At 46.0% G+C, this 20,000-nt stretch overlaps 1 protein-coding gene across 3 annotated transcripts in view; it reads left to right on the plus strand.

Moving 5' to 3' along the window:
• Positions 1–6,171: 6,171 nt before the first annotated feature.
• LOC112235545 (integrin alpha-10-like) overlaps positions 6,172–20,000 on the plus strand; it is a 71,610-nt gene continuing 57,781 nt past the window's right edge. For all 3 annotated transcript variants that reach the window (XR_006079758.1, XR_006079757.1, XM_042305105.1), the window contains exon 1: positions 6,172–7,114. Coding sequence is in view for 1 of the 3 variants with exons in the window: in XM_042305105.1 (XP_042161039.1) it covers positions 7,063–7,114 (52 nt within the window). In the remaining 2 variants the exon portion in view is untranslated. The remainder of the gene's footprint in view (positions 7,115–20,000) is intronic.

Consider the following 20,000-nt stretch of genomic DNA (forward strand, 5'->3'; position numbering starts at 1 on the left):
AACTGTCTGGCCACTAGACTGGCAGTACAACAGATGTTAATTTTTACTAACACACAAACATGCAGATACACAACACACACACGTAAAGTTTGCTAACACCAACTTAGATGACCCCGGGGAACCCCATAGACAAGGTGGAAACATGCAGCTCTTTCCAGACGGTCTACTGCTTCCCACTGTCCACATATACAGGCTGTTAGTGTGGTACTGCATAGCTCAGCTAATGTCTGACGTATGGGTCATTACAGACACGGTATCTGACACTTTACATCTACCTGTTACCCCTCTACCACAACTACAGCACATCTGACAGTAGTGTTCTCTTTCTCTCCCCCTCTCCTGCATATCTTAGCTTTGTGAGGGACAGTATCATACTCCTACATAGTTTAGATAGTATCGATTCAATAGTTTCCTGCTGCATAACTCATGTTTATAGTGTGTGTGTGTGTGTGTGTGTGTGGTGTAAGTGTTTTTGGCTCTCACACTAGTTCTTCTATCTGTTCCATTTCTATGGTCTGGCAGTAGGACACATTTTCATAGTTGCACTTTCTGACTGACATAGTGGGGAGAACAAGTATTTGATACACTGCCGATTTTGCAGATTTTCCTACTTACAAAGCATGTAGAGGTCTGTAATTTTTATCACCGGTACACTTCAACTGTGAGAGACGGAATCCAGAAAATCACATTATGATTTTTAAGTAATTAATTTGCATTTTATTGCATGACATAAGTATTTGATCACCTACCAACCAGTAAGAATTCCGGCTCTCACAGACCTGTTAGTTTTTCTTTAAGAAGCCCTCCTATTCTCCACTCATTACCTGTATTAACTGCACCTGTTTGAACTCGTTACCTGTATAAAAGACACCTGTCCACACACTCAATCAAACAGACTCCAACCTCTCCACAATGGCCAAGACTAGAGAGCTGTGTAAGGACATCAGGGATACAATTGTAGACCTAAACAAGGCTGGGATGGGCTACAGGGCAATAGGTAAGCAGCTTGGTGAGAAGGCAACAACTGTTGGCGCAATTATTAGAAAATGGAAGAAGTTCAAGATGACGGTCAATCACCCTCGGTCTGGGGCTCCATGCAAGATCTCACCTCGTGGGGCATCAATGATCATGAGGAAGGTGAGGGATCAGCCCAGAACTACACGGCAGGACCTGGTTAATGACCTGAAGAGAGCTGGGACCACAGTCTCAAAGAAAACCATTAGTAACACAATACGCCGTCATGGATTAAAATCCTACAGCGCACGCAAGGTCCCCCTGCTCAAACCAGTGCATGTCCAGGCCCATCTGAAGTTTGCCAATGACCATCTGGATGATCCAGAGGAGGAATGGGGGAAGGTCATGTGGTCTGATGAGACAAAAATTTAGCTTTTTGGTCTCAACTCCACTCGCCGTGTTTGGAGGAAGAAGAAGGATGAGTACAACCCCAAGAACACCATCCCAACCATGAAGCATGGAGGTGGAAACATCATTCTTTGGGGATGCTTTTCTGCAAAGGGGACAGGACGACTGCACCGTATTGAGGGGAGGATGGATGGGGCCATGTATCGCGAGATCTTGGCCAACAACCTCCTTCCCTCAGTAAGAGCATTGAAGATGGGTCGTGGCTGGGTCTTCCAGCATGACAACAACCCGAAACACACAGCCAGGGCAACTAAGGAGTGGCTCCGTAAGAAGCATCTCAAGGTTCTGGAGTGGCCTAGCCAGTCTCCAGACCTGAACCCAATAGAAAATCTTTGGAGGGAGCTGAAAGTCCGTATTGCCCAGTGACAGCCCCGAAACCTGAAGGATTGGAGAAGGTCTGTATGGCGGAGTGGGCCAAAATCCCTGCTGCAGTGTGTGCAAACCTGGTCAAGAACTACAGGAAATGTATGATCTCTGTAATTGCAAACAAAGGTTTCTGTACCAAATATTAAGTTCTGCTTTTCTGATGTATCAAATACTTATGTCATGCAATAAAATGCAAATTAATGCAATAAAATGCAAATTAATTACTTAAAAATAATACAATGTGATTTTCTGGATTTTTGTTTTAGATTCCGTCTCACAGTTGATGTGTACCTATGATAAAAATTACAGACCTCTACATGCTTTGTAAGTAGGAAAACCTGCAAAATCGGCAGTGTATCAAATACTCTCCCCACTGTAGCTGAGCTTTATGTGTGACAATGGTTTGTGTCTGCATTGCTCCTGTTCTATCACTTGAGCTTATAACAGTAGTTAGCTCTGTCACATCTAAGCTTAATTCTTGGAAGACTGTTTTTTTTGGCTCTGACAAATAGGTTCAGTCAGAGCCAAAAAGGTTCTACCTATATATGAATCTGTGGCTGTGCACTGGGAGGCTGGGAGACTGGTTGCGTGTGAGTGTGTGAGTGTGGTAGTTTGTGAGTGGGTGTGTGAGCTAACTCATCTGACTTAATTGCGTAAGTCTGAGGATCAAAGCCAGCATGCTGCCAGTCTAGTAAACTTTACTGACAAACAATGCTATATGGGTCATGTGTGTGTGTGTGTGTGTGTGTGTGTGTGTGTGTGTGTGTGTGTGTGTGTGTGTGTGTGTGTGTGTGTGTGTGTGTGTGTGTGTGTGTGTTGCACATAACTGTTACTTGATTATGATCACATACCTCCTCCATTCGCTGTGGTCCCTGAGGCAACAACAAAAGAGAGAGGGAACAGCAGGAGGAGAGAGGGAACAGCAGGAGGAGAGAGGGAACAGCAGTAGGAGAGAGGGAACAGCAGGAGGAGAGAGGCAACAACAAAAGGAGAAAGGGAACAGCAGGAGGGGAGATGGAACAGCAAGAGGAGAGAGGGAACAACAAAAGGAGAGAGGGAACAGCTGGAGGAGAGAGGGAACAGCAGGAGGAGATAGGCAATAGCAAAAGAAGAGAGGGAACAGCAGGAGGGGAGAGGGAACAACAAAAGGAAAGAGGGAACAGCAGGAGGGGAGAGGGAACAGCAGAGGAGAGAAGGAACAGCATGAGGGGAGATGGAACAGCAGGAGGAGAGAGGGAACAGGAAAAAGAGAGAGGGAACAGCAGGAGGAGAGAGGGAACAGCAGGAGAAGAAAGGGAACAGCAGGAGGAGAGAGGGAACAGTAAAAAGAGAGAGGGAACAGCAGGAGGAGAGAGGGAACAGCAAAAAGAGAGAGGGAACAGCAGGAGGAGAAAGGGAACAGCAGGAGGGGAGAGGGAACAACATAAGGAGAGAGGGAACAGCAGGAGGAGAGAGGGAACAGCAGGAGGGAATAGGCAACAACAAAAGGAGAGAGGGAACAGCAGGAGGGGAGAGGGAACAACAGGAGGAGAGAGGGAACAACAAAAGGAGAGAGGGAACAGCAGGAGGAGAGAGGGAACAGCAGGAGGGGAGAGGGAACAGCAGAGCAGATCTATCTAACAACTGGAGAAGGATGAAGTCGATCTACCTAACAACTACAGTAGGATGAAGTTGATCTACCTAACAACTAGAGTAGGATGAAGTTGATCTACCTAACAACTAGAATAGGATGAACTTGATCTACCTAACAACTACAGTAGGATGAAGTTGATCTACCTACTAACTACAGTAGGATGAAGTTGATCTACCTAACAACTAGAGTAGAATGAAGTTGATCTACCTAACAACTAGAGTAGAATGAAGTTGATCTACCTAACAACTACAGTAGGATGAAGTTGATCTACCTAACAACTACAGTAGGATGAAGTTGATCTACCTAACAACTACAGTAGGATGAAGTTGATCTACCTAGCAACTACAGTAGGATGAAGTTGATCTACCTAACAACTACAGTAGGATGAAGTTGATCTACCTAACAACTAGAGTAGGATGAAGTTGATCTACCTAACAACTAGAATAGGATGAAGTTGATCTACCTAACAACTACAGTAGGATGAAGTTGATATACCTACTAACTACAGTAGGATGAAGTTGATCTACCTAACAACTAGAGTAGAATGAAGTTGATCTACCTAACAACTACAGTAGGATGAAGTTGATCTACCTACAAACTACAGTAGGATGAAGTTGATCTACCTAACAACTACAGTAGGATGAAGTTGATCTACCTAACAACTAGAGTAGGATGAAGTTGATCTACCTAACAACTAGAGTAGAATGAAGTTGATCTACCTACAAACTACAGTAGGATGAAGTTGATCTACCTAACAACTAGAGTAGAATGAAGTTGATCTACCTAACAACTACAGTAGGATGAAGTTGATGTACCTAACAACTACAGTAGGATGAAGTTGATCTACCTAACAACTAGAGTAGAATGAAGTTGATCTACCTAACAACTACAGTAGGATGAAGTTGATCTACCTAACAACTAGAGTAGAATGAAGTTGATCTACCTACAAACTACAGTAGGATGAAGTTGATCTACCTAACAACTAGAGTAGAATGAAGTTGATCTACCTACTAACTACAGTAGGATGAAGTTGATGTACCTAACAACTACAGTAGGATGAAGTTGATCTACCTACTAACTACAGTAGGATGAAGTTGATCTACCTAACAACTACAGTAGGATGAAGTTGATCTACCTAACAACTACAGTAGGATGAAGTTGATCTACCTAATAACTACAGTAGGATGAAATTGCACTAAACACAGATTTGTGATCTGCCATATGGTAGAGTTAGGATTTGGGGAGGATAAACTGATCCTAGACCTGGGCAGCTTCTACTACTGTAGGAACCACTTGGTTTACAGAGTTGATTTACGAGAAAAAACAAAGATGCTTGGTTACCACCAACCACGCCACAGAAGACACAAACAACTGTAGAAGTTGCCCTTAGGCACAGATGTAGGATCAGCTTACCCTCACCAAATCTTATCTTAGACCAGTGTGAGGGCTCAACCTTCACTCTAGTCCCAGAATTAGGAACGCTATTAGAGAACAGCGACATCCACTAGTGCAACAGTTGTACTGTCGTATTAAAGGGGCTCTGCCTATGTATGCAACAGTTCCACCTGCAGAGGCCTTCATGTCTTTGTCCGTAGCTGTGAATGGAATACAATTCCAGAAACGAAAAATTGAATTTCACAAACCATGAGGATCAAGGAATTTGATAAATATTTGAGTAAAGCACTTTTAAGTGTGATCAGGTGGGTCAAACCTACAGTGTGTCTCAATAGTCTAACGAAGTGGCTAGCTGACACACAGCATTTGGGAGACTGAATTAGTGATGCACTGGCGCAATCCTGTGGACGTTGAGTGAACTACATCCACAACTCTCAACCAGGAGACCAGAGATCACCAGATGGCCTCAGAGAGCTTTAAAGTGGTCTCTAGTACTTTGTGATTCGTTGAATGTATATATGACAGTTAGACAGACAGACAGACTGACAGAGACACAGTGTGTGTGTGTGTGTGTGTGTGTGTGTGTGTGTGTGTGTGTGTGTGTGTGTGTGTGTGTGTGTGTGTGTGTGTGTGTGTGTGTGTGTGTGTGTGTGTGTGTGTGTGTGTGTGTGTGTGTGTGTGTGTGAGAGAGAGAGAGAGAGAGAGAGTGACTAGATTGCTATGTGGCCCTAAACAGAGAGTACACAGTGGCAGAATACCTGACCACAGTGACTGACCGTAAATTAAGGAAATCTTTGACTATGTACAGACACAGTGAATATAGCCTTGCTATTGAGAAAGGCCGCCGTAGGCAGACCTGGCTCTCAAGAGAAGACAGGCTATGTGCATACTGTCCACAAAATTATGTGGAAACTGAGATGCACTTCCTAACCTCCTGCCAAATATATGACCATATTAGAGACACATATTTCCCTCAGATTACACAGACCCACAAATAACTATTGTTACAACACCGTATGTAGACATAATATGATATTTGAAACGGGTGTAATGTTTACTGTTGATTTTTTTATTGTTTATTTCACTTTTGTTTATTATCTATTTAACTTGTTTTGGCAATGTTAACATATGTGTCCCATGCCAATAAAGCCCTTAAATTGAATTGAGAGAAAGAAAGAGACAGAAATATGATTGAGAGAGATTTAATTGAGAGAGAGAAACAAAATGAATTTAGAGACAGAAAGAGAGAGAACGAGAGATAAAGAAAGAGAAATAGAGATAAAGAGAGAGAGAAAGAGAGAGAAAGAGAGAGAGAAAGTCGTTTGGGGTTTTCAAAATGCGAACCAGGCGCGCGCTGAGAGAGAGGTCGAATTGAGGAACGAGCGAGGGAAGGAAAGTCGCCTCGCGCTGGAATAAAAGCGCTATTGATTGTTGCTTTGGAGTAAAACTCCACTATCCAGAGAGGGATACAATCGCTATAAATGAGGAAAAACGACGAAAAAGATGGATATCACCAACCAGAAGTGTGAAAATTGAAACAGAAAAGTTGTCAAGAAAACCCAAACATTGATTAACCTCAAACGTTTAGGTTGAAAGATGAACATGGGTACTTTCTTCGGATAATTTTTGGAGAGTCGAGCCAGGAGGAACATTCAGCAATAGAAAAGTAGACTATCTGACTGATAGTTAGGCCTATGGGTTTTTCTTTATTGGAAGCAATTAAACATACATTAGTGAAGGTTTAACGACACTAAATAGGAATTTTCTTCTGGACAGGTGTTGGTTTTGAGCTTGAATCAGTTGTTGAGTTGTTTTTGACTAGTTGTTTAGACGTTTGAGGTGTTAGTTGCGCACAGGTTAAGGTAATAATTTATGGCACATATTCCAGCCCCAAAATATTTAGATAGTTTAGGCTACTGTTTGTCAAAAATAAAATAAACCTAGAACAACCTCTGTTTAATTCATTAAAAAGCTGTCAACATATCGTTCAACCTGATAGTGGTTACAGCAACAGACAATAACTAAGTAGTCTGTTTTTACCCTGAATAATATGTGAAGCAGGGTTGTCGGAAGCAACACAACACGGTTACATTACAACGCGCCCAAGCAATACCACTGGGACTGTGTTTTTACGGTTTTCACGGATCCCTGGGGAACACATCGAATTTAAACGAACTCTAGGGAAATTAAAGCCCAAGTCCGGAACAGAAAGAGAGATAACACGAAGTCCTTCCATCCTTTACAACATGGAGCTGCACAAATACCTGCTACTCCTCAAGTTCATAGTTCTCCTCAAAGGTAAGTTTGTAACCAGAGTTGTCACGTTATCTATCATCTCAACCTTTCTAGAGCTGTTTTTCTCTCACGAATACCTTTAAATGCTTGACCCCGACCATGACCCGTTACAAAGTCACTTCAATGACAGCATTTTGAAAGTTTAAGTAGCCTATACATGTTCATGAAAATTAGGCATTTTCTAGTTCGAGATTCATCAGTGTATTCGTTATCCCAATGGCATTGTAGGACCGACAACCTCTGCAGAGAAGTCTCTGGAACTTTATGGCACAGCCAGCTAATGCACCTACAGTACATCATAGGTCCTAGAACATAAACACCGATCCTGTAAACCAGTTGAAAGACCTCTATAACCACTACAGTGTGCAGGGTCATTCTCTATGCTGAGACTTGGCCCAGCTATTTACTGTGTAGGCATACAGCTGTTTCCCTGGTTCCCCCCTGCTGCTGCTCCCCTGTCCAATTGTATGATATGGTAATCAGGTTACCTACTGGAGCTCCCTCAGTGGACTCACTCCTTATCTTCAAACAACCATGAATAATGAATAATGTGTTATATTTATACACAATATGGCTTTTCTCCAGGTCTCAAAGCTCAAAGAACTTGAAGTTTAAGTGATTCACCTAAACAACTGCAGGCATCATTCTCTAAGGTACAAAGTCTGAGGCAGGGATATTTAGAAAGCTACATATAGCCTCCCTGTAGGCCTACATCATGTGAGAGATAATGCCCAGCCACTGCCATGGGGTCTAGACCTTTATGGCACAAGAGGTTTTCCACTTTCACCTCTAACCACAGGGTTGCTGGTTCAAACCCCATTTTGACTGCCACCTTAATCACTACATTGGTGGCAGAAGTGGGATTCTGCAGTCTGGCCTTTTTTGCCCTCCTGCGAGGTTTAACTGTACAGTATGGTAATTAACTTACATAACTTCCTCAATGTGTAGGGCTATCTTCTCTCCTGCTGGTTGCTGGATCAAACCCCACCCCCTCCCCTGAATTGCTACACTGGTGCCAGTGGGAGGGTTAGACCTAAATTCTATCAGTAATATCCATCTCTCCAGAATTCACCTAGAAGCTCCAGTTATAGTAATACGGTATTTCCGTCAGACGAACCACACTCATTTTCACGCTTGTTAATGTCGACTACCCCACCTCCCAACCCCTGCATGTTACCTGTACCATAACACACCTCACTCACTGACTCCTGTTAGATGGCAGGAGAGGAGAGAAAATAAATACTATTATAGTTTCACCAGGAATGAGTGTTGACACAGTCGATAAGCAGGGAGTAAATTGCTACGTTACTGTGCAGTGAGTGGCCATGAAAATAATGAAGATATGCTATTATTAGACAGGGCATATTCACTCCTATGGTCTATTTATTGCCTACCTCCTCATGCCTGTTGCACACACTGTATATAGACTTTCTTTTTTCTACTGTTTACTTCATGTGTAACTCTGTGTTGTTGTCTGTGTCACACTGCTTTGCTTTATCTTGGCCAGGTCACAGTTGTACATGAGAACTTGTTCTCAACTAGCCTAACTGGTTAAATAAAGGTGAAATAAAATGAATTTAATTTAAAAAAGGGCAGAATCACTGTAATCTATTGCAAGGCATGATACAGTAAAGCTAGACCCTGTAAGATTTCTCCATCCCACTCTAGTAGAGCATGTTGAGCTCCATGATGATCCTGGACTGTTCAGAAGTATGTCCACAGTGTATAACACTGTAATAAGTAGGCAGTAGACATCTTACTGAAAAGGTGGGGTGTTTAGAAGTAGCTTTTAGGATCTATGAATCCATACACTGAGTGGACAAAACATTAAGAACACCTGCTCTTTCCATGACAGACTGACCAGGTGAATCCAGGTGAAAGTTATGATCCCTTATTGATGTCACCTGTTAAATCCACTTCAATCAGTGCAGATGAAGGGGAGGCAGGTTAAGTAAGGATTGTTAGGCCTTGAGACAATTGACATGGATTGTGGATTGTGTATGTGTGCCATTCAGAGTTTGAATGGACAAGACAAAATATTTAAGTGCCTTTGAACAGGGTATGGCAGTAGGTGCCATGCACACCGGTTTGAGTGTCAAGAACTGCAGTGATGTTGGGGTTTTCACACTCAACATTTTCCTGTGTTTATCAATAATGTTCCACCACCCGAAGGACATCCAGCCAACTTGACACAACTGTGGGAAGCATTGGAGTCAACATGGGCCAGCATCCCTATGGAATGCATTCGACACCTTGTAGAGTCCAGGCCCTGACGAATTGAGGCTGTTCTGAGGGCAAAAGGGGGTGCAACTCAATATTAGGAAGGTGTTCCTGTCTGAGTGGGAAGTACAGTCCTAGGATCCCTGTATGATGTCAAACATGATCTGAGTGAGACCATGTACCAGTCCAGCACAACACAACACTGCTGTCTGTTCAGGCCATGTACCAGTCCAGCACAACACAACACTGCTGTCTGTTCAGGCCATGTACCAGTCCAGCACAACACAACACTGCTGTCTGTTCAGGCCATGTACCAGTCCAGCACAACACAACACTGCTGTCTGTTCAGGCCATGTACCAGTCCAGCACAACACAACACTGCTGTCTGTTCAGGCCATGTACCAGTCCAGTACAACACAACACTGCTGTCTGTTCAGGCCATGTACCAGTCCAGCACAACACAACACTGCTGTCTGTTCAGGCCATGTACCAGTCCAGTCCAGCACAACACAACACTGCTGTCTGTTCAGGCCATGTACAAGTCCAGCACAACACAACATTGCTGTCTGTTCAGGCCATGTACCAGTCCAGTCCAGCACAACACAACACTGCTCTCTGTTCAGGCCATGTACCAGTCCAGCACAACACAACACTGCTGTATGTTCAGGCCATGTACCAGTCCAGCACAACACAACATTGCTGTCTGTTCAGGCCATGTACCAGCCCAATACAACACAACACTGCTGTCTGTTCAGGCCATGTACCAGTCCAGCACAACACAACACTGCTGTCTGTTCAGGCCATGTACCAGTCCAGCACAACACAACACTGCTGTCTGTTCAGGCAATGTACCAGTCCAGCACAACACAACACTGCTGTCTGTTCAGGCCATGTACCAGTCTAGTACAACACAACACTGTTGTCTGTTCAGGCCATGTACCAGTCCAGTCCAGCACAACACAACACTGCTGTCTGTTCAGGCCATGTACAAGTCCAGCACAACACAACATTGCTGTCTGTTCATGCCATGTACCAGTCCAGTCCAGCACAACACAACACTGCTTTCTGTTCAGGCCATGTACCAGCCCAATACCACACAACACTGCTGTCTGTTCAGGCCATGTACCAGTCCAGCACAACACAACACTGCTGTCTGTTCAGGCCATGTACCAGTCTAGCACAACACAACACTGCTGTCTGTTCAGGCAATGTACCAGTCCAGCACAACACAACACTGCTGTCTGTTCAGGCCATGTACCAGTCTAGTACAACACAACACTGTTGTCTGTTCAGGCCATGTACCAGTCCAGTCCAGCACAACACAACACTGCTGTATGTTCAGGCCATGTACCAGTCCAGTCCAGCACAACACAACACTGCTGTCTGTTCAGGCCATGTACCAGTCCAGCACAACACAACATTGCTGTATGTTCAGGCCATGTACCAGTCCAGCACAACACAACACTGCTGTCTGTTCAGGCCATGTACCAGTCCAGTCCAGCACAACACAACACTGCTGTATGTTCAGGCCATGTACCAGTCCAGCACAACACAACACTGCTGTCTGTTCAGGCCATGTACCAGTCCAGCACAACACAACACTGCTGTCTGTTCAGGCCATGTAACAGTCCAATACCACACAACACTGCTGTCTGTTCAGACCATGTACCAGTCCAGCCAGTACAACACAACACTGCTGTCTGTTCAGGCCACGTCTCTGTCTCCTCCTGCTGATCCTGAGGAATGAATGAGGAAGGAATGCATTGAAGTCACCGTAGTCAGACGCTGTTTGTGGTTAGTCTGTACTACACTTCATTACCTGTTTGAGACATGCATGTATTGACTGTGTGTGTGTGATGTTGATGGTTTGAGCAGGCCTCCCCAGTGTGGTAACCAGGCATACCAGGACTGTTAGTTGCTCTGTTATGCTTTACTGAGATGTAGAACACAGGTGTGTGTATGGGGGGAAAGCTGGGGAATTCCTTCTATTCTCTCTCTCTCTCTCCTCTCCCCAGTCCTTCTCCTACACAATCTCTCTTCTCCCAATCTGTCTCTCTCCTCTCCTATCCTCTCCCCAGTCCTTCTCCTACACAATCTCTCTTCTCCCAGTCTCTCCTCTCCTATCCTCTTCCCAGTCCTTCTCCTACACACTTTCTCTTCTCCCAATGTCTCTTTCTGTTTCTCTCATTGGTCCCTCTCTCTTTCCCTCCCTCTTGCTGTCCATTATATCTCTTTCCTTCTCTGTCTTCCTTTCCCACTCCCACTCTCTTCCACCCCCATACCGCACTAGGGACAGATAGAGATGGGAACAGAACATGATGGAGGTGAGTCAGAGAGCAAGAGAAATGGAGCGGGGGAGGAGGGGGGTAGAGCGAGAAGCCTTGTAATTCAATGAATACTAGAGAAACAGCAAGGCAGATACCTACTGTGGTCATCATTGCACGGACTACCAGAGACGACGAAAGTATAAGCCAAGAGGCCACTGCAGACATGTGAAGACAACAAGAGATGAAGAGGAGAGCAGATAAAGAAGTGGACAAAATAAAATGATGGGAGTGAGTGGTAGAAAGATTGGTAGATAGTTTAAAGTAAAAAATGTGTGTGTGTGGGTGAGAGAGAGAAGCTGTGATAGAGAGACAGTGGTCCATTTGAAATGCCATAAATCAGAGCCACATGTAGTCTCCATACTTAACACACGTCTGTGGTCAGGCTGCCATTCATCTGTAACACACGTAACACTGTGCTGTCAACTCCACTGACCTGTCATCCCCGAATACATACATCATTCAGTAGCAGTACACACAAACGCACACACACACACACATAGCAGCAAGAGCATTGCGAGCCGATAGTGTGGTTGAATAGAGAGAGGAATCTGAATCTGGACGGGGTTTGGCTGCATAAATGTTTACAGTCAGTTGTCATGACGATCCATGGTCAGACAGCCTGTGGTACAGACCCATATAAACCAGCTGAAAATGGCAGCGGAAGAGCAGGAGAGGAGGAGGGGAGGGTGGTTTGGTGGTGAGGGTGAAGAGCCGGGGAGGGGGTACAGGAGGAAGTGGATGAAAATGGGATGATTTGAGTGGAGAGTGGAGAGTAGGGGGTTGGGGGGGGAGTAGGAGAGAGGGGTGAAGGGGTCTTGGTGATGCGACGGACAGTCTTTGAAACATATGAGAGACGAGTGTGTGTGTGTGAGAGAGAGAGATGCCCGGCCACAATTAAAGAGTTGAAGTGATTAAACAGTAGAGATGTTATGATGTCACATCAGTGAACGAGAGGAGCAGGATCATGATTACTGTATGTGAGAGGCATGGCTCCTATAATCAAGGAAATTCATCTGGAGGGAGAAAGAGGAGGAGGATGGAGAATAAGATGGAGGGAGCAAGCAGTGAGAAGGAGGAAGAATTGGGGGAAACAGAGAGTAGACATATCCAGTTCCTTCTCACAACCCTGCGGAATCCCCTTCTGTTGGTGGTGTGTGTGTGTGTGTGTGTGTGTGTGTGTGTGTGTGTGTGTGTGTGTGTGTGTGTGTGTGTGTGTGTGTGTGTGTGTGTGTGTGTGTGTGTGTGCATGTATGTATGACTTTGTGTGTTGGTATCAATGGGTGGGTGTAGCTTGTGCATGGAAGTCAGGTGCAGGAGAGCAGAGATGAGTGGACAAAACACTTTACTCAGGCAATTATTAAAACAGGTCGCAACCGTGTCACGAAAACAAATGCCCAAAGAACAAGTGAGGCAGCACAAAGTACACACAACCAAGTACAAAGTACTGGCTGCCACAAAACACGGGTACACAACAAAACCGGGCATACACTAGCCGGAAGCGTACCAACCTGACAAATAAACAATTTCACACACAGACATGGGGGGAACAGAGGGTTATATACACGAAAAGTAATGAGGGAATGTAAACCAGGTGTGTGGGAAAACAAGACAAAACAAATGGAAAATGAAAGGTGGATCCGCGATGGCTAGAAGACCGGTGAAGTCGACTGCCGAACGCCGCCCGAACAAAGAGAGGAACCGACTTTGGCGGAAGTCGTGACAATACCCCCCCTTGACCCGCGGCTCCAGCTGCCCGCTGACACCGGCCTCGGGGACAACCCGGAGGGCGAGGTGCAGGGCGATCCGGATGGAGACGGTGGAACTCCCGCAGCATGGAAGAGTCCAACACGTCCTCCAGTGGAACCCAGCATCTCTCCTCCGGACCGTACCCCTCCCACTCCACGAGGTACTGAAGGCCCCTCGCCCTACGCCTCGAATCCAGTATGGAGTGAACGGAATACGCCGGGGCCCCCTCGATGTCCATAGGGGGCGGGGGAACCTCCCGCACCTCAGACTCCTGGAGCGGGCCAGCCACCACCGGCCTGAGAAGAGACACATGGAACGAGGGGTTAATACGATAATTGGGGGAAAGTTGTAACCTGTAACTAACCTCGTTCAGTCTCCTCAGGACTTTAAATGTCCCCACAAACCACGGCCCCAACTTCCGGCAGGGCAAGTGGAGAGGCAGGTTTCGGGTCGAGAGCCAGACCCGGTCCCCTGGTGCGAACACCGGGGCCTCACTGCAGTGACAGTCTGCGCTGGCTTTCTGGCTCAGCACGGCCTGCTGAAGGTGAACATGAGCGGCGTCCCATGTCGCCTCCGCGCGCCTGAAGCAGTCGTCCACCACAGGAGCCTCGATCTGACTCTGATGCCAAGGCGCCAGAACCAGCTGGTACCCCAGTACGCACTGGAATGGGGAGAGGTTAGTGGAGGAGTGGCAGAGCGAGTTCTGGGCCATCTCTGCCCAGGACACGATCGCCACCCACTCCCCTGGCCGGTCCTGGCAATAAGACCTCAGAAACTTACCCACATCCTGGTTCACTCTCTCCACCTGCCCGTTACTCTCGGGGTGAAAACCACACTACTGGCTCCACCAGGCAGGAGGCGGGGAGTATGGGGGTGGGATCCATGGGCCGCTCCTCTGTGTCATACAGCCGGTACAATGCATCTGCCTTCATGTTCTGGGAACCTGGTCTGTAAGAAAGGGTGAAAACAAAACGGGTGAAAAACATGGCCCACCTTGCCTGGTGAGGGTTCAGTCTCCCCACTGCCTGGATGTACTCCAGATTGCAGTGGTCAGTCCAGATGAGAAAAGGGTGTTTAGCCCCCTCAAGCCAATGTCTCCACGCCTTCAAAGCCTTGATGACAGCCAACAGCTTCCGGTCCAACATGTCATAGTTTCGCTCCGCCGGGCTGAGCATCCTCGAGAAGAAGGCACAGGGGCGGGGCTTCGGTGGCATACCCGAGAGCACGGCTCCTATCCCAGCCTCGGACGCATCCACCTCCACTATGAATGCCAAAGAGGGATCCGGATGGGCCAGCACGGGAACCGAGGTAAACAGAGCCCTCAGGTGACCAAAAGCCCTGTCCACCTCAGCTGCAAACGTACCGGTCCCCCCTTCAGCAATGAGGTAATGGGAGTCGCTACCTGACCAAAACCCCGGATAAACCGCCGGTAGTAATTGGCAACCGCTGCAACTCCTTTACTGTGGTGTGATTCGGCCAATTACGCATGGCTGAAATGCAGGTCACTCTCCATCTCCATCCCTGAGGTGGAAATGCAGTACCCTAGTAAGGGAAAACCCCCCCTGAAATGTACAAAAATGAATGGGAAGTCAAAATTCTTTTGAATTTTTTGTCAACTACACGTGTCAGAACTGTATGAATATACTTTTGTCCAATTTTATTATCATAATTTTTTTATATTTCTTTTATATATATTTTTTACCTGTGCATAAGGCATATGTTTTGTCCATTTGTAATATGATTTCATAGGAAGTCAAAAGTCAAAAATAGAAAAAAAATTGAAAAAACGTATCACCCACTTAAAAAAGTGCTTTCTGGACCGTTTTTCGAATTTTTTTTGATTTCTTTTGTCAATTACTCATGTGTAAGAACTGTATGAATATACTTTTGTCAAATTTTATTATCATTATTTTAATTTTATTTTTTTACTTGTGCATAAGGCATATGTTTTGTCCATTTGCAATATGATTTCATAGGAAGTCAAAAGTCAAACTCAAAAGTCACTTTTTTTTGGCCAAATGCCATAAGAAATGTCCAAATGCAATATGAAAGATTTGAAAGTGCTAAATCAGGATTTTATGTCCATTTGCCATGTACCATCAAGAATTTGACATGCTCAGAAATACTGCAGAAATGCAAAATTGACTGGCCTGATGAACTCGCGATGGCCGGGCAGTGATAGTGGTTCCTCTCCATCGCTCGTTGTGTTGATTTCATGATGTCCATTTGGTGATGCTTTTTCACTTTTGAATCAGATTGCAAATGCACAGTGTATTTGCAATATGTTTCAATGGGCATTTACCATCACGAATTTGTCATGCTCAAAAATACTGCAGAAATGCAAAATTGACTGGCCCGATGAACTCGGGATGGCTGGGCAGTGTTTCTGGTTCCTCTCCATCGCTCGTTGGTGTTGATTTCAGAATGTCATTTTGGTGATGGTACCTCACTGTTTAAACATATTGCAAATTGACAAAAGTCAGCCAGCAAGTCACCGTCCATCAGTCAATTAGATGTCATTCTGACACCAAACTGATACAAACTGACACCACACCCACTTTTTCCAACTCGTTTAGAAGCCAACTATCACATATTTCAGAGCAGGCCCAAAATTCACAGCGCCTTCTGTTCAAACCATAATAGAAACGTAAAACACGTAGTTACATTCTAGCTGTGGGTCCAGTTCTGACATTATGTGTAGGCCTAGCTGAGGCGACCCCGAATCCCAAGTTTCGGCTCGATAGGTCATTCGGTGCCCGAGCAAGACCTTAATTGGTGCTGAAAATCCACTTTTTTCCATGCCTTGCTACGGAGTCCTTGAATGAGCTATCGGAAAGAAACGTTGGGGCCCGTCTCTATGGGCCGAGCCGGTTTCAATGCACCTAGTCTTGCGACTCTGGGACTTTTAAAAATGTTGTCATTTTCGTAATGGTCAAAATGAATTGAAGTCATTGCAAATGTACGAGGCTGTTTCTCAGTCCAAGAACCTTCTAGAGCCACATAACTCACCACACACTATCGACCTGAATTCTAGAATAGGTTTCTAAAGTTTCAGAACTCTAGGTCTGACGGTTCTTTAATTGTTCGAACAAAGTTAACTATTGCAGGTCTCTACGCACCACACTGTCCCTCTGTCCAAGCTGTGTGTGTGTATGTGAGTTTTTCTTGGAAATTTAATGGGAGAAATGACTGATTTACAGTTCATAAGGGTTGCCTAATCGAACATATAAAGTTTTGGAAAGATCAGACTTTTTTAACCCTTCGCAACAGACCCTATGACACCAATTATGGAACTTCCCGGTTGGCATAGGAAGCTAAAAGTAAACACATATCCTCATTGGGGTATGCTTTTACAGAATCCTGAGTTTTAAGTCTATACGTTAAGAACTGACTGATTTACACAGGGTTGAATTCACTATTTCTATCAAACATCAGGTTGGGTATGGAAAAACACTTTTCGGGTGATTTTAACCACTTCCGGTTGCTTCAGGAAGCTTAGAATCGACACAGGTAGACCTCATAGTGTGGGTTAACCTCATCGAAGACAGGTTAACCCACATAGGCTTCAGGTTGACTTTAGAGGAGCAGGCAATGTATTCCTATGGGGAGAGAAGTCATTGTAATCTGTGAGATCAAAAAACATTGATTTACTGTACCTGAGGTTGAATTGTGCTTCTCACCCTAACGGTTCTCTCACTGTCACCCAAAAGCAAATGACATTTAGGGCCAGGCTTCATTTTGGGCCTGCTTTTTTCACGGTCGCTGCACTCAGAGCGAGCTACGGTCAAGCGGGGCATCTCGTTGAACTCGGCACAGCCTAGAGATTATGGTAATACCATTGCAGGCTCTGAGAGTCTTTAAGCACCGCACTTTGTCACTCCATCCTTGCTGTGTGTGTGTGAGTGTGTGTGTGTAAGAGAGCTTTTCTTTGACATCTGTTGGGAAAAATGACTGATTTACAGTCCATGAGGGTTGCTTAATCACACATATGAAGTTTTAAAAAGATCAGACCTTTTTAACCCTTCAAACAGCACCTATGACACCATTTTAAGGCACTTCCGGTTCACACAGGAAGCTGAACGTGAACACATATCCTCATTGGGGTAGGCACTTATAGAATTTTGAGTTTTAAGTCTTTATGTTTAGAACTGACTTATTTACAGAGGGTTTAGTGAGTGTGTGTTATTTCAGAAAATCACAGAAATCTCACAGAGCTCCGAAGCACACTTTAGGCTTGTATGAACACGCTGCAACTGGATCTGTAACTTTTTTAAAAACAACCTATTTTTGAACATCAACAATTTGACATTGTACGATTTCTCTTCAATTACGATAGATAAATGGCTGGTTCTTTTTTTTATTGACACCGTAGGTTCATTAACTTTGACATGAAGCGGAAAAATTATTGCTCTATTTTAATTTTTGACCTTTAATCCCAGAAAAATGGCCATAACTCAAAAACCGTAGAGGCCTAGACGCCATCTTGTTTGGGGCCAACTGCCCATTATGCCAAACCTATGCTCACCAAGTTTCGTCTTCAAAATCTTTTCCGTTTAGGAGATAAGGCCACGTCGTGATTGGTGATGTTTTGAACATTTGCAATATGATTCCAGTCACCCTCTTGTGGGATTTACCGGGAGAGTGGAAAAATGACCAAAATTCGAACATTTTATAAAACGGAAACCGAAAGTCAGAGAGAGTTCTTTTAATGACTTCCTGGAAGATTCGGCCCTGCCGCACGGCCCGACGCCGTCCGCAAATTTTAGAAACGTTGTCGGACGTCTAGTAAGGGACCGTACATTTGCAATGTGGACTTTCTCACTAACCATATAGCAAATGTCAAAATGTTCCCTTAAGGTATGGAAGGAGATGGACTGTTGGAAGAACAGGCATTTCTCAGCCTTGACGTACAGGTCATGCTCCAACAGTCGACCAAGCACCCTGCGCACCAGGGACACATGCTCGGCGCGTGTAGCGGAGTATATCAGAATGTTATCAATATACACCACTACACCCTGCCCGTGCAGGTCCCTGAAAATCTTGTCTACAAAGGCTTGGAAGACTGATGGAGCATTCATCAACCCATACTGCATGACGAGGTACTCATAATGCCCTGAGGTAGTACTGAACGCCGTCTTCCACTCATCTCCCTCACAGATATGCACCAGGTTGAAAGCATTCCTGAGATCTAGTTTGGTAAAGAAGCGCGCCCCGTGCATTGACTCAATCGCTGTGGCTATGAGAGGTAGCGGGTAACTGTACCTCACAATGATCTGGTTTAGGCCTCGATAGTCAATACACGGGCGCAGACCTACCTCCTTCTTCACAAAAAATAAACTCGAGGAGGCGGGTGAAGTTGAGGACCAAATGTACCCCTGACGCAGGGACCCAGAGACATATGTTTTCATAGCCGCCGTCTCCGCCTGTGACAGGGGATACACGAGACTCCTGGGAAGTGCTGCGTCTACCAGGAGATTTATCGCACAATCCCCCCGTCGATGGGGTGGTAATTGAGTCGCCTTCTTTTTGGAGAAGGCGAGAGCCAAATCGGCATATTCGGGGGGAATGCACACAGACCTGGTCTGGACTTTCCACCGTAGTAGCACAATGGAAACTCCTAAACACCTCCCCGAGCACTCCTGCGACCACCCCGTGAGAGCCCTCCGTTGCCATGAAACCGCCATGAAACCGCGGTTTCAAACTGGCTAACCAGTGTAGGCCTAGCACCACGGGAAACGCAGGAGAGTCAATGAGGAAGAGACTGATTCTCTCCTTGTGACCCCCCTGCGTCACCATGCTCAGAGGAGCGGTGGCCTCCCTAATCAACCCTGACCCTAATGGTTGACTGTCTAAGGCTTGAACTGGGAAGGGAATAGCCACTGGAACAATGGGGATCCCTAAATTATGGGCGAATGATCTGTCTATAAAATTCCCAGCCGCGCCTGAATCAACGAGCGCCTTATGCTGGGAATGCGGGGAAAACTCTGGGTGAGGGCTCGGGGTAAGAATGGTGCCGGTTCACCTGGGCTCACCTGGGGTGACGCCAGAGTGCCCTGCCTGCTGCCTGGACGCCCAGAGGAACCAACCTGGCACCGACCGGCAGTGTGACCTCTGCGGCCACAGATGGTACATGTGACGGAACCTCCTCCGTTCTCCCTGAGCGCAGCACCTCCCAGCTCCATGGGCATCGGAGTGGTGGTGCTGGGGGATGGAACCGACAGACCCCGCTCTGGACGTCCGCGGGTAGCCAGCAGGTTATCCAGCCGAATGGACAGGTCCACCAGCTGGTCAAGGTGAGGGTGGTGAGGCCAACTCCTGACGGACGTCCTCGCACAAACTGCAGTGATAGTGGTCGATCAGGGCCCTGTCGTTCCATCCCGCGCCGGTGTCCAGGGTCCGAAAGTCCATTGCGAACCCCTGGGCGCTCCTCGTCCCCTGCCTCAGATGGAAGAGACATTCACCTGCCGCTCTACCCTCGGGCGGGTGGTCGCAAACTGCTCGGAAGCAGCAGGTGAAATCCTCAAAATGGTCCAGCGCCGCATCTCCTTCTCCCCACACGGCGTTGGCCCACTCCAGGGCTTTCCCCGAGAGGCAGT

This window comes from Oncorhynchus tshawytscha, linkage group LG23, assembly GCF_018296145.1.
Source record: "Oncorhynchus tshawytscha isolate Ot180627B linkage group LG23, Otsh_v2.0, whole genome shotgun sequence".
NCBI classification, from domain to species: domain Eukaryota; kingdom Metazoa; phylum Chordata; class Actinopteri; order Salmoniformes; family Salmonidae; genus Oncorhynchus; species Oncorhynchus tshawytscha.